Source organism: Vigna umbellata, chromosome 2, assembly GCF_029865625.1.
Source record: "Vigna umbellata cultivar VRB3 chromosome 2, Vumbellata_1.0, whole genome shotgun sequence".
NCBI classification, from domain to species: domain Eukaryota; kingdom Viridiplantae; phylum Streptophyta; class Magnoliopsida; order Fabales; family Fabaceae; genus Vigna; species Vigna umbellata.
The window spans coordinates 13,743,431-13,758,231 of record NC_142166.1 but is presented as its reverse complement, the minus strand read 5'-3'; the positions used below and the strand labels follow the sequence as shown (position 1 = coordinate 13,758,231).

Here is a 14,801-nt window from a genome sequence, read left to right as displayed (position 1 = left end):
CCACAATTTTTGTCATTTCCATTGTAGCAACTTTAACCATCATCATTAGGGCCACCACCACCCACAGTTGCTATAAAATTCACAACCATCACTGTTTCCTCTACTATCACTACATCATCACCACCACTACTAAAACACCACTTTGAATGTCATCATTAACACAAGAACTTCCCCAATTATTGATACCTTTCTACCCATTGCCATCGCCACCATTATCTCACTATTACCATTATCACCATTGTCATTATTACCATCACTACTACTGTTTGATTAGTTGTTAGAGTTGTCAAAATGGATGGCTCAGAGCAACCTGCTGACCCAACCCATGTGCCCAACTAATTTTTAGTTTTAGACCCAACTATTTGTCTTGCCAATCTACCATTTTGACTCTTTTTAAAAAATGAGAAAAAATTAAATCTAAAGTATTAAAAGGTACAATATTAATTTTTTGAAACTGAAGTTACATTATTGAAATTAATTTTCATTTTTTGGTATAGTTACTTGATATATAGGTTATAATGCATGTATATGTTTTTTAAATTAGTATTCTTTTAAAAAGAGGGCTGGTCCATAAATTTATAGGTCTACCAGGCAAAGGCCAATTTGCTTATGGGCTAACTGGGAAAGGGTAAAAGTGTTCCTGCTCAATTTAACCCACAATTTCTCTTGGCTCGACTAAGTTTTATGTGCTTTTTGGGCTAACCCATCAAGATAGACCCAATTTTATGCCTCTAATTATTATCGATATGGTCACTACCATCACAACTTATATATCTTCTGGTCCTTATCATGGCGTGTACTAAACATCGAATAAGATTAATATCCATATTGCTTTTATCCTATCACATTTGTATCCTATCCCATCCTTCTATCACATCATATATTTTTTCTTGTACTTGGTGTTTCGTGATCAATGATGTGCAGTTCCTCTTTGCTACTAGGAATGAAACTCTTCATGAAATGTGAGTTTAATTGTTCTTGTATTCAGTTGTTTAAGGGCACTTGAGGAGGGTGATCTAACTGATTTCCAGAGAAAACTAAGAGATTCAAAGCAGGTAATATTTCTTTCCTAACTGTCTTGATGCACTTGAGGACTTTATGCATGTATAAATGTTTTATGTGTTTTAGGAGCTTGTGTTATCTGTTTCTCATGCAAGTGAAGAGAGCACTGAGTACATTTACATGACTATCATCAAGCTACAGGTACCCACTTGTCTAATCTGTAGATCCTTAACATGATATCTATTGCCACTACATCATATTTCTTATTACTGCATGTAAACCCATTTGCTTAAGATCACATTGTCATGGAGTATGGCCAAAGTAGTCCTTATAAGGGCCAATGCTTATTCCATCTCGTGTAAATGAAGTTCGGGATCTGTTATCCCACATTGGTTATGAATGTAACCAAACTATTTGTTGTAATGCTTTGGTGCCCTGAGGTATCTTTTGAATTAAGTTAGGCCCAAGTCCTTTCCTAGTGAGTGTTGAATAACATGAACAGAGAAAAGAGCAAGAAAAACTGAAATTGAATAGAATATTTTTATTAACTGATCTCACACTTGAATCTTATGTACAAGAGATATATATAGACATAGATGTTTGAGAAGTTATTATAAACTAACAGCTGTACATAGAAAATAATATATACATCGAAAGAAACCTGCAGCCGTACATGTTTGACTAATAATACAAGTTCACGATAGTTGACTATAGTATATACACTTAACAGTGAGGATATCTTATCCTCCACATTAAGTAATACTGTTATAAATTATAGATAAATTTTTTAAAAAATGTTCCATGGAACATATGCACGTATGTACTGGCAATTTGTAGAATTCCGTCTTGATGAGGCTTTTGACAAAGAATATATTATACATATTATAAGTATTTATTTAACTGAATAAAATTTGTGAAGCCTCCCTCTTATCTTCAACAGATGCTTTATCATCTTGACATGGCTTGGGTTTTACGCTGGAGAACTTGTGAAGATAATTCCACAAAGTTTTTCCTGCTGAAGCCAAACAATTCTTCTGAGCCTGTGATTCCTTCCATTGAGCAGGTGTATAGTGTACCTCTGTCCTTCATGGAAGAACCTTTGTTTTCTTCACTATGCAAAATATATAATGAATTCAGACAGTGATTATTATCAGCATTGAAGCCTAGAACTGTTTTTAATGTCTACTAGTTGTCATGGCTGGATATGGAGTGGTGCTCAATTTTGCAGAGGACGCAATTGCATATGAACTTGCTAGAACCATTTATAGCATTTCGACGAGTTCTACTTCAAATTTTAAGCTCTAGAGACTGTGTGATGCAACATCTTCTGCAGTCTGCCACCACACTTCGCAAGGTATGTCGTTACTGTTACTAGATATAGATATATGATTTTCCCTTCTCTTGTAAATAACCTTTCTTAAGTGCAAGGGTCTGTGCCTTGGGCTCGTGATCTCTTGTATTCTATGTATTTATTTAGATAGACATTTCATAGTTATTAAGTTAATAATATAGTTTTCAATTCTCTCTTTCCATTCTGCTATCTCATCTTTCCATGAACTCTATGAGTTGGAGATAGAAAAATAAAATCTATTCCTTAGGATGTTTCAAACACTTAAAGCTTTAAGGAGATTTGGTACTGGACATGTTATTAAAAACATAGAACCTCTTTACAAAGTGGTAAGGGATTCAATCCTTGGCACAACCATCGTAACTGAAATTATTTACACCTCAAGGTTCAGACCTTTCAGGTATGAGGATATGTTGATGTAAAATTATTATTGGATCTCATTCTAACAACCTAAACTTTTAGGAAACTTGGTCCTTTATAATTTTCTAGAAACCATGACCTAATTTATTTTTAATTTATTATATGTTATTTCTATATTTCAGGGATGTAGGTTCTCTCAAGCAGCTTCTGCTCTGCATGAGTTTAAACTCCTTTCTGTTGAAGCCAAAGGGCAAAGCTCATCTTTATATTGGCTTGGACGGGTAAGGGGGCTGCTACAATGTTGTGTGTCCATATCTGGAGATGGACAGTACTGATGCTTTCCTCAATGTCAATTTTCAAAGCAATAATTGAGTGTTTTCCCTAGATTAACGGTCAAATTCAATGAACCACCTTCCATATGGAAATGAAGACCAAGTTAAAAATATGATTATACATTAATCCAGTAGTATATAAAATACAGGTGAATTTAAAATATAGAGGGATACAATTGCAGAAATTCAAATTCTTTATAGCAAAATGATGTCGGTACTCATTAGCTGTAACAAGATGCGAAGATGAACTTTAGAGAATATAGGAGTTAATGTAAGAGGCAAGTTGGCCGATAGTGCATCATGTCTGCATATATGATAAAATAGAATAAGACAGGGAGAACTGTGAATTTGGAAAAGGAGGGATTAGTGCAGCAGAGTGGGCTGCTGAGATGGCACACGTAAGGAAGAGTTGGGAGGATTTCACCCATTTTACTGTTATCAAAATACCCTGTTTTGGTTGCAAATCATCTATAAAATTCAACTAAAGTATTACATTCTCTACTCTAGTTCTCTTTTATACTTATTGTTGTGCTATGTTCTTCATAACACTTGATTGGCTTGGCACAATTGAATTGGTTGGCATTAACATATGCATGTTTGCTTCTGCTTCTTGCTTTGCTGATTCTCACCACTAATCACTATATTTGTGTGTGTGTGTGTGTGTGTGTATATATATATGTAGTGATTAGGGTATCTAGTTGATGGCCTGTCTCTTTTTTTTGGAGTTGGCCCACATTGGCCCAAACGTTTCTAGATAGTCAGTCTATTCAGATTGTAAGGAATTCTGTTAGGTGTCACATTAATAATAACTGTTTGCCCTCTTATTACCATGAATTCTAACACTCACAAAGTTGTAGTATTATTGTTGTTAGAAATATTATATCTTTTATCTTTATCTTTTATCGTTCAGTTAGTTTGTTATTATTTCTTATTTGTATTTTAGGCTTAGCCCATATTTCTTCTTTTATCTTTCAGTTAGTTTGTTATTATTTCTTATTTCTATTCTATTATAAATAGAGAACCTTATGTGTGTTTAACACAAGGGAGATTAATCCCATATATAATTTTCACTATATTCAACAATTGTCATCAACCTTGCCGAGTAATTAACCATTTCGGTTGCAGCTTGAAGAAGCAAAGCTTTTCCGTGCTCAAGGTCAAAATGTGATAGCTATCAACCTTGCAATGTATATATCACAGAATTATCGCTCTAATGAGGAGGCTTCTGATGCATTTCGGTTGGTTGGGAAGTGGCTGGCAGAAACCAGATCTAGCAAGTTATAGAAGAAAACTGAATTCTTTTCAATATTTTAATAATATGCTCTCTCTTTATGCTCACTTTGTTGTTACTTTCCCTGTTTTGCTGTGAAATTGCAGCTCAAGAACAATTTTGGAGAAGTATTTGAAACCTGCAGTCTCTATTGCTGAGAATGTGAATGCTACAGCTAAGAATGCCATGAAAAGGAAATGTCAGACTCATTTTCATCTTGCACACTATGCTGATGCTCTATTTAGAAGCCATGAAGAAAGACTTAACTCGAATGAATGGCAAGCAGCAATGCGTTTAAGAAAGCATAAGGTACGTAATTGATTGGTTTGAACATGTGGCAAGCATGAGATATCCATGTGAAATGGAATTGTGAGTAGTTGCTGTGTATTCGACTAATGCTGGAATATTCAGATTCAAATGTGTTTAAGAAAGCATAAGGTACCTAATTGATTGATTTTAATATGTGTATTAAATTTCAAGGAAAATAAGAAAAGAAAAGGCAATGTAACAGTGTAAATTTGATGAATTTTTTTTATATTCAAAACATAAATTAGTCATACAATACAGAGTGTTCGGAGTGTTTTTAAATAGACTCTGAAAAAGAAAGAGAAGGCAATAGTTATTGACTGTTACTGTTAGGACATAGGATAGGATAGATGGGGTTTAGGTTTGAAGCAGAACGGTAACAGGGTTTAGGTTTGAAGCCGAACGGTAATAGCCAAATGGTAACAGGGGCATGCCGAACGGGTTTAACAGGAAACTGTTTGGTCTCGGTTTGGGAAGGGTTCTATTGTAAGGAAGAGTGGGTCAGAGTTGTTAAAGCTATAAATAGACTCCGATAAACTCTATATGGGACATCAAGTGTATTTTGTGTAAAGTCAGGTCTTTAGCATGTAGAGAGAGGTTATGCTCTCAACCAGGGAGGTTATGTTTCCAACTCATTCTTTGTACAGTACCTATTCGTTCTGAAATAAGAGAATTCTTTCATTCATCTTTGTATTCTGTTGTGTGAGAGTGTGTTTGGTTAGGTTTGAGACATAGAAACCTAATAGTTACCAAGACAAAGGAACTGCCATAACTTGCCAAAAACTGTAACTACCTAAGAACAGTAAATAAACTGTCATAATTAGTACAAGTCATACGTACATTAAGACAAACCTAATTCAAGCCTAATACAGTACATAATGTAAAATGAGGGAAACTTAAATGCAAGTCTAATAATGTGGCTACAACAAGATAATGGAAGTTATGAGTACTGTTTGTTGAGGGTTCTGTAGTTTCTTTTCTACAAGATTCTTATTTGTACACTATGATCTGGTCTGTTGTGTGTCTATATCTGTGAAAACGAATTGTGAGTAGTTTCTATATATTCATCTAATCCCTGGAATATTGGGATTCAAATGTGCAATGGAGTACTTGTAATTTGTAATGTGAATAGTTCATCATAAACCCTGAAAGGTGAAATATTGGGATTCAGGTATGCAATGAAGTAAATACAAATTAAAAACATGCTATCTAATTCCTCACGAAATTTGTATCTTTGATTCTGCAGACAATAGAGTTGGAAGCACTCATAAAAAGGTTAAGGAGTTCAACAAAGGTAATTAAAATATTTTTCTTTTACTTCTTCATTCTCTGATGCTCTAACTCAGTATATAATTTAGGGGGAGAAAATTGACTACTCAATTAAAATCCAAGAATTGCAAAAGCAAGTAGCAATGGACAAGGAAGAAGCCCAGAAATTGCTGGTATTTATTTGGTTTGGCGAGTAATTGTTGTGTTATGAAAAATTATTGTTGAGTTACAAAGAGATATGATCAATCTATGTAACTAATACCTCTAAGATACTTTAGGTTACTAGAAGAGATATTATAATCATTATTCTACCAGAATAGGGGTCTACATAATCTTGAAAAAGAGAATAACTTTTATTGTTTTCATTCATGTCTATTACATTGTCCTTACCTTTATTTATAACAATCTAATCTTCTAAAAAAGGAAAATAAAAATAATCTAGAAGATCCTACATATATTTTCTCTAATTAGGAAAATTCTATAGAAATTTTCTCTAATTACAATACTTGCCCTCAAGTTGGTAAATGAATATTAATCATTCCCAACTTGTCTACAATATCTTGAAATCTACTTGGAGGGAGCCCTTTTGTAAAAATAGTTGTTATTGGAAGTCTTATAGGAACATGAGTTGTAATCCAAAAGCCTCTCTAGATTATCTTTGATGAAATATCTGTCAATCTCAATGTGTTTGGTCCTTTCATATTGTACTAGATTATGAGCAATGCTCATGGCAGACTTAATTGTCACAGTGTTGCACAGGGTTGTCCACCTTGACTTTAAAGTCATCCAAAACTTTTTTCATCCAGAGTCCTTCACACATTCCTTGAGCAAGAACTCGGAATTTAGTTTCTACACTAGAATGAGATACTTTATCTTGCTTTTTGCTCCTTCATGTTACCAGACTATCTCCAAGAAACACAGTACTCAGAAGTAGATTTTCTATCAGTAATATAACTTGCATAGTCAGCATGAGTATATATTTTCATAGTCAATGTGTCTTCCCTTTTGAATAATAGCCCTTTCCTAGACTTGATTTCAAGTATTGGGGAATTTTGACAACTGTTTGAATGTGTCTCTCTCTTAGATCATGTATAAATTGGCTCACTACACTAACTGCATGAGCAATGTCTGGTCTTGTATTTGATAGATAAATCAATTTTCCTACCAATATTTGATATTGTGCCTTCTCTACAGGAGCACTTTCTTCACATCCAATTTTGTGATTCTGTTTTATACAAACTATTGAGGTTCTACATCCCAACTTTTTGTTCTTAGAGTAAGCAATTTCTATTCCAAGAAACTATTGGAGTTTTCCTAGGTTTTAGAAGAGTGCTTTATGAATAAAGTATGATCTCCTTGGCTTTGTCTGTATCCCAAGGAAACCATTGCTTTTATAAATATTCCAAACCATGCTTTAGGGGATTGTTTAAGACCATAAAATGCTTTTTTTAGAAGTCATACCTTGTTTCTTTCATTTTTCACGTTAAGACCTGAGGAATCTCCATGTACTTCCTCTTTTAAATTTCCATGAAGAAAGACATTCTTCCCATCCAACTGGTGTAAGTCTCATCCAAAACGAGCAGCCAAAGTGGGAACAACTCGAACTGTATTCATCTTTGCCACTAGGGCAAACATCTCCTCGTAGTCAATCCCATAAGTTTGGATATATGCTTTTGCCACCAATCTAGTTTTATATCTTTCAATTGTCCCATATGTCTTATGTTTCACTGTGAATATCCATTTACACCCTATTGCCATCTTATCTCTTGGCTTATCAACAATCTCCCAATTTTAATTTCCTTCTAATGCATTCATCTCTTCTTTCATGGCTTGATTCCAATGTTCAAGTTTCATGGCTTCTTAGATTGAGGTAGGAATTTTTGTGGCATTAGTGGCAACAAGACAGCTTCAGTGCTTATCATAGAGATTATTAGTGCAAACATACTAAGAAATAGGATATTTTCTTTCAAAATGCAATAGGTAAATCATCAGTAATACTTACCTCCAAATTGTTATCATCAGGGATCCTCACCTCCAGATTTTACAATTTTTCCTCCTCGAGAGTCGAAGTAGGTTGTTTTCTTCTTTCATATTTTTTGCCAAAAATTTGTCTTCTTCCTCTTCTTCCTCATTGTGGACTATGGTAGCTTCATTGCTCAGATCTTGGGCATCCTGCAACGACAAACATGGTAATGAAAAGGAGAGTTCATCCATTTCAAGTGCTTTCTCCCCTTGAAGTGGTCGACTAATAAATATAGATTTGTTTGTAAGGAATCCCTAAAATTAAGGGAATAGGATTTGGAGATTATTTGGTAGATTTGCTCCAGATTTATAGTCTTCAAGTTTGGAGATTTATATTGTTTTATTTCAAGATATTTTTTCATTTTATTAAGATTTCGTTTTTACTTTCGAGATCAAGAAAAGTACTTCCACAATTATTTCTTACCGGCTACACATTTTTTCACAAAGATATTTTTGGGCTTTGAGGAGATATTATCGATCTTTGTAATTTACTACATTTAAGTATACGGTACGATACTAAAAGAGATATTTTAATCATTATTCTAGGGTTGTAGAGCTCTACATAAACCCTCTTTTACTTGTTTACAATTGAATTAATATGATAAGAATCCTTTGTTCACACATATCTAGACTCTTCTCAAGTGTTAGGAACGAACATCTATATGATTATGTGTGCAACTTAATAAAAATATTCGATAAATAGAGTTAAAATGATGTCTTGAATAAACTTCTCTTGTGAAATGTTATATTAAATCCTCGTCTTAATTAATAGAATTAATAGTTTCCTTTTGATAAATGATTCTACTTTTCCTTATTCTTATGCCAACCCTTTATTTTCAATGTTATAAATGTAAATCTTTATTTTTACCTTTCACAATGTCAGGATGACCGGGACAATTTTCTTAGCCTCGCATTGGAGGGATACAAACAGTGTTTAGTCATTGGTGACAAGTATGATGTGAGAGTGGTATGTAATTCCTCTTAATTCCCTTCACTACTAACCATTTGTTGAATGTATCTTTAAAAGCTTTTATTGAACTTGTCATCTTACATTTGTGTCTATCCTTATTGTAACATATGTTGATATCTTTATTTCTGATTTTTAACATATTTTAAATTATTTCTAAATAATTAGTTTCCTTGCCTTTTCATATTACCTGTAATAACTAGACTAAAGTTGTTAAACTCGAGAGTTTACATAAACTCGTGAGAGCCCAATAAATTCAAAAGAGTTTACTTTACATGAAAAAAAATTATGAATAACATCCTAATTAAAGTAAGTCCACAAAATTATAAAACTTCAAATAAATAAGTTCATAGAAATATTGTTCATAGAAATAAATAAATGTCTATGTCTAATCCTCTAATGGCACCATCACTTTCATCCAACTCTTCCCCTGATGAAAGTTGATGAAAGTTGTGCATCCCCAAGAGCATCTAGAGCGGGATCTATTGTTGCTCCATCTAAGTGATAATTTTCACCATCATTTTCACCTACAGCTTGCTCAATCTCAACAACATCATCTACCTCTTCAGTTATCCATTCATCATCTGATTCAATCTCATGAAATGGAAGAGCAACAGTTTTTCAAATTTGGATACTTTTCAACTTCAAGTTATACGTCACATAAACTAAATCATTCGTCTTTTTCCGATGCAAACGATTTCTTCTTTTTGTATGAACCTAAAATGAAATATCAAATTTTTAGTAAAGATATAAACCTAATAAAGAAAATGAGAACTTAGAAATAATTTAAATTTACCATTTCAAATGAGCTCCAATTAGGCTCACATTCCAAAGATCTCAAGTCAAGCTTAGAATTCAAATAGCAAACCTCTTCAACTTCAGAGTTTCATCCCCAAACATCTCCCACCATTCTCGAGGATTTAATGCCTTATTGCATTCCTTTGAATCTTCCATTCCAAAAAGTCCTCTAGCAAAATGAAATTCAACAATTTGCAAATTATTATTTCTTCTTTCCACCAATCCAGTACCAATCTTGTCATGCATATATACAATCGTCGTATTACATTTGAGTTCACCAATCTTAAGACCACTATAAGAGGGGCACCAACTTCCAGGCATGTGAAGACATTCTTCCAAAACCGGCTATCTAATACCACGTGTTCTACTCTTCTCCCCTCTTGTGAAGTTCCGAACTTGTCTTCCTTTCCTCAATGCTAAACATGGTCAACGATGATGCCTTCAATTCATGAAGACAAGCAAGAGTTAAATAAGCTGTGGCAAATCTAGTCATACCTGATCTTGTCAAGTTTTTATTCACAAAGATGATAGCAGCATAATCAAGAGGAAGGCCTTCAAGGATAGCATCAACTTGTTCATCAGGTTTAATAAGGCAAACAGTGGCTGTGAGGTCATCAACGATAGATTTAATATGACCCAAGTATTCTTTCATGGTTTTGTTTTCATGGGTTTGGGCACAAAGATCAGTAGACAACTGCCATGCACAAGATTTCATTTGAGTGTAAAAGTGTTCATGAATTTCATCCCAAACTTGATAGGAATGAACTGCACCAAGTACTCGAGATAGAATTCTCTTGGACAAAGTAGATTGAAGCCACATGAGTAAAAGTTGATCCTAAACATCCCATTCTTCGTAAGCAGGATTAAGAACATCATTGTCACGATCTGCTTCAGAGAGAAAGCATGGGAGGATGACAGGATTAACCACAAACCTATGAAGTTTGCGAGATTTAATGGTAGGTTCAACCTGCTGCTTCCAAAGAACATAATTGGTGTCATCAAGTTACTCCTCAACTGAATGTGAGAAAAAGGGGTTAGGGGATGAATGGGAAGAAGACATCATAAACACATAACCAGATCAAGAACCTACTCTTGATACCATATTAGAAATAGAAGTACAGTAAAGTGTTGATCTGTATTGCAGAAAAATGCTGAGTACAATTGTTCAACATAAAACAGAAGCACATGAGTCTATATTAAATAAACTCTGAACCAGAAAGAGAAACGCAGCAGTTATGGACAGTTACCTAAACAAAGAAACTGCCGTAACTTACAAAGCACCACAGAAACTACCTAAAACAGAAAATAAACTTAGTCTTTACATTACATGGCATAAAAAGAAACCTATTAAGTACAAGTATAATATTCAATGACAGGTTTACCCTCCTTCCAAAGGAGATAATTGGTGTAATCAAGTTTGTCAACAACTAAGTGTGAAAAGAAGGGATTAGGGGATGGGTGGGAAGAATTAGATATCTTAAGCGAGTAACCTGGATCAGTAACCTGCTCTAGACACCATATTAGGTTTTGAGAATTGTAGGAAACAAGAAAAAAAGTAACAGTGTAGGAAAATGTGAATCTGATGTTTTTATAATTATTATACAACACAAACAGAAACACTTGAGTCTACTTAAAGTAGACTCTAAACAAAAAGGAGAAAGGATCAGTAACCTGCTCTAGACACCATGTTACGATTTGAGAATTGTAGGAAACAAGAAAAAAAGTAACACTTTAGGAAAATGTGAATCTGATGTTTTTATAATTATTATACAACACAAACAGAAACACTTGAGTCTATTTTAAGTAGACTCTGAACAAAAAGGAGAAACTGCCTAAAAAACAATTAAGAAATTAAAATATAATCAGTACATTACATAACAGAAAACGAGACCAACTAAATACAGGTCTAATAGGTTTTGGTGGAGTTCTTGAGCTAGAGACAATTTATAGTTCAGCTGGTGAGCTCCAAGAAGAATTGAAGGAAGCTAAACCAGAACAGATTGAAGCAAGGACACATCACTCCTGATGTTACTGAGGTGCTAAATAGGACACGGAAACATGTTTACGGTGCTTTACTGCAGAGCAACAAAAAACACGGGTTAATTTCATAAGGAAACATGTGGAAGCACTCCTTTTGAGATTGCATGAACAAGTTCTACCACCTTTGGCCAGTTTTTATATCAGAGGAAACATATGTGGAAGCGGCGGCACTAGATCTCATGGAAACGAATGAAGACCTCCAGTAGCTTAAAGCTGCAAAGTTTAACATTGAGGACAAGGTTATTCCAACAGGGGAGAGTAATCTTAGGCATGGAAGTTGATAGAAACCAAACAATTAGTGAATATCAAAGTTATATTATTCAGAGTATTATGCAGTAAAAAAGATGATTGAGCTGAAAGCTCTACAGCCACAAGGAAACCCCAGAGTACTAGACTCCTCCAGAGGATTACTCTCCTCCTAACCAACTCACAACCTCCTACTCCAATACCCCCTCCACACTCTCCCTTTTCTCTCCTATAATAGAATTTCCCTATTCCTTTATTCTTGGCACGTCATTCCCCATCCTAACTAACTTCTCACTATTTCTTTTCCTAACCCCACTTTCTTTCTTCTTACATAAACATTCTATATTTTGGGCCTATCTGTTCCTTCTATAATTTTTCCTTGCTGAATAACAGGCCCATGTGCATTTTCCACCTTATGATTCTTATTAGGAGTCCTATTAGAAGTAATGAGAGGGTCTGGAAGAAATTTAAAAATAAAATTATTAGTTGTTATAGGGGGAGACTTTCAAGGAAATTCTATATATTCTTATCTTGTGGGATGTTGGGGGCCACTTTTTTGGAGTTGATGTTTGTGACAGGGAGAACTCTGTGAGAAAGGAAAGAAATTGTCCTTTGGAAGTTGTTGTTAGTTGGATACTAAATATAGTACAGAAAGTTGTTAGAAGATTCTAGAGATCTCTTATAATTATTATTTAAGGGTTTGAGTTCTCTATATATAGAAGTGGATGTAATGTACCGAATCAATTGAATAAAAATATTCTTTCTTTTATATTAATTCTTTCTAGTTAAGCTTTGGTTTTTATGGAAGTGAATAATACAATGCAAGACTTTATCTGTACTTATTTTTCTGTCTTGTCCTTTCATCACTGTATCTAGGTTCCTAAAAGATTGTTACTAATAGAGGAGTAGAATATGTAATTAGCATGATTGTTATTTAATAATATGTTGCTTTTATTCCCTCTCACTTTTCAAGCCATTCCTAATATCTGTCATTGTCAATATGATTTCCTTTAATAATGTCTTTATTTGCTTTCAGGTGTTTCGCATTGTTTCCTTGTGGTTCAGTCTCTCCTCACAAAAAGAAGTTGTAAATAGCATGCTTAGCACAATTGATGAGGTATATAGTAAAACCTTTTCAATAAATCGAACTGATTTATATGGCATTTACCCAAATCTTAAGATTATTTTTGTTGGCTTTCTACGTTTATTCCATTTGAATCTATTCGTAGGTTCAATCTTTCAAATTTATACCTTTAGTATATCAAATTGCCTCTAGAATGGGTAACACAAAGGATGGTCACGGACATCTCAATTTCCAGGTTCTGGCTTCTCCAAATCTATATGCATTAATTATTGCTCATGTATATTTTCTTATTTATTAATAAGGACATGGAATATACAGTTTGCATTGGTTTCTCTTGTGAAGAAAATGGCCATTGATCATCCATATCATACGATACTTCAAGTAAGTAGTACCTTTATCCGTTATTAGGCAATGATTTACATGCTGATACGAACTTTTTGATTATTTTCAAAAGTAAAAATTTTTAGATTAAAAACATTAACAATCATATGAAATTCTTTTGCTGGCAATTTTTGAATGTGTTTTACTAGCATTACATGCTTGTAACAGTTACTGTCTGATGAAAAATATTTTCATATCTATTCTCTATTTAGCTTTTGGCTCTGGCAAACGGTGACCGTATCAAGGACAAACAGCGTAGTAAAAGTTCATTTGTGGTTGATATCGACAAAAAGCTTGCAGCAGAAAATCTTCTAAATGAGTTGGCATCTTATCATGGAGCTATCATTCTACAAGTAACATCACTTTTTGTATTATATATTTTCCTTTATAGTTCGAATTAGCAATCAATTACCTTCAAATTATTTGTTACATATGTAGACGAAACAGATGGTGGAGATTTATATCAGACTTGCTGAGATGGAAACAAAGAGAGAGGTGAGATATTTTTATATATTTTATATTGATAGGTTGGGTCAAGACAGGTTTGGCATTGTGTATAAGAGAAGGGATAAAAATAATAACTGAAAAATGACAGATATAACCTCCTGTAGATGTTTTCCTTTTTTACTTTTCCTGTAACTGACTATTATAAATAGTCAAGGGTTGGGAGGAAAAGGGGCTGTTGGGTATTCTAAGGAAAATAGGATATTGATGGAGAGTGAAGACCTCTCGAAAGTCCCTCAAGTGTGTTCTTCCAGATTCTACTACATTGGTAGAAACATTGTTCCTAATAAAGTTTACTAACAAGTTGTCTTGGAGTTTTTCTGTAATACTAATTGTGTCGATCACTTATCCAGTCTTTCTTATGACCATGAATGCATTTGAAGCTACTTCTATCATTGACTTGCTTAGTAACCTGAAAATATTAAGTTTTACAGCCTTCTGATTGGATTATTTATGCAGGATACCAATAAAAAGGTGACACTACCTAGGGACTTGCGTAGTCTCCCGATGCTAGAACTTGTAAGTAGCTTGCTAAATTTATGTGCTAATAAAGCTTTTTGGTTGATGAAATTACTAAATGGTGGTTTTTTGGGGACAACTGTCAGAACCATGCTGCTCATTATGTTACTTTTGGGATTTTAAAAAAAATATTTCCAAAAATACTGAAGTTCTATCTTTTACATAAAATTAAAATTCTATTACATTGAAAAATAACAGAAATGCTGTGACGTGTATTGGAGGGTAAACAATATATATACTTTACATAGCAAATTATAAATATTTTGTCAAACCAAAATATTAATTGGATATAAGAGGTGGTGAAAAAAATAAGTATAAAGCTTGAAACATGTGTAATATTCTGGTGAATATAT

The 14,801-nt window shown here is 33.8% G+C and overlaps 1 protein-coding gene across 4 annotated transcripts in view; it reads left to right on the top strand.

The window, feature by feature from the left end:
• ATM (Serine/Threonine-kinase ATM-like protein) overlaps positions 1-14,801 on the top strand; it is an 83,977-nt gene that overhangs the window by 62,673 nt on the left and 6,503 nt on the right. For all 4 annotated transcript variants that reach the window (XM_088106228.1, XM_088106227.1, XM_088106229.1 and 1 more), the window contains 16 exons: positions 989-1,055; positions 1,129-1,203; positions 1,943-2,065; positions 2,192-2,356; positions 2,893-2,991; positions 4,168-4,319; positions 4,420-4,621; positions 5,865-5,912; positions 5,977-6,060; positions 8,793-8,876; positions 12,997-13,077; positions 13,190-13,279; positions 13,363-13,425; positions 13,638-13,778; positions 13,864-13,920; positions 14,389-14,448. In XM_088106228.1, coding sequence (XP_087962354.1) covers positions 989-1,055; positions 1,129-1,203; positions 1,943-2,065; positions 2,192-2,356; positions 2,893-2,991; positions 4,168-4,319; positions 4,420-4,621; positions 5,865-5,912; positions 5,977-6,060; positions 8,793-8,876; positions 12,997-13,077; positions 13,190-13,279; positions 13,363-13,425; positions 13,638-13,778; positions 13,864-13,920; positions 14,389-14,448 — 1,591 coding nt within the window. The remainder of the gene's footprint in view (positions 1-988; positions 1,056-1,128; positions 1,204-1,942; positions 2,066-2,191; positions 2,357-2,892; positions 2,992-4,167; positions 4,320-4,419; positions 4,622-5,864; positions 5,913-5,976; positions 6,061-8,792; positions 8,877-12,996; positions 13,078-13,189; positions 13,280-13,362; positions 13,426-13,637; positions 13,779-13,863; positions 13,921-14,388; positions 14,449-14,801) is intronic.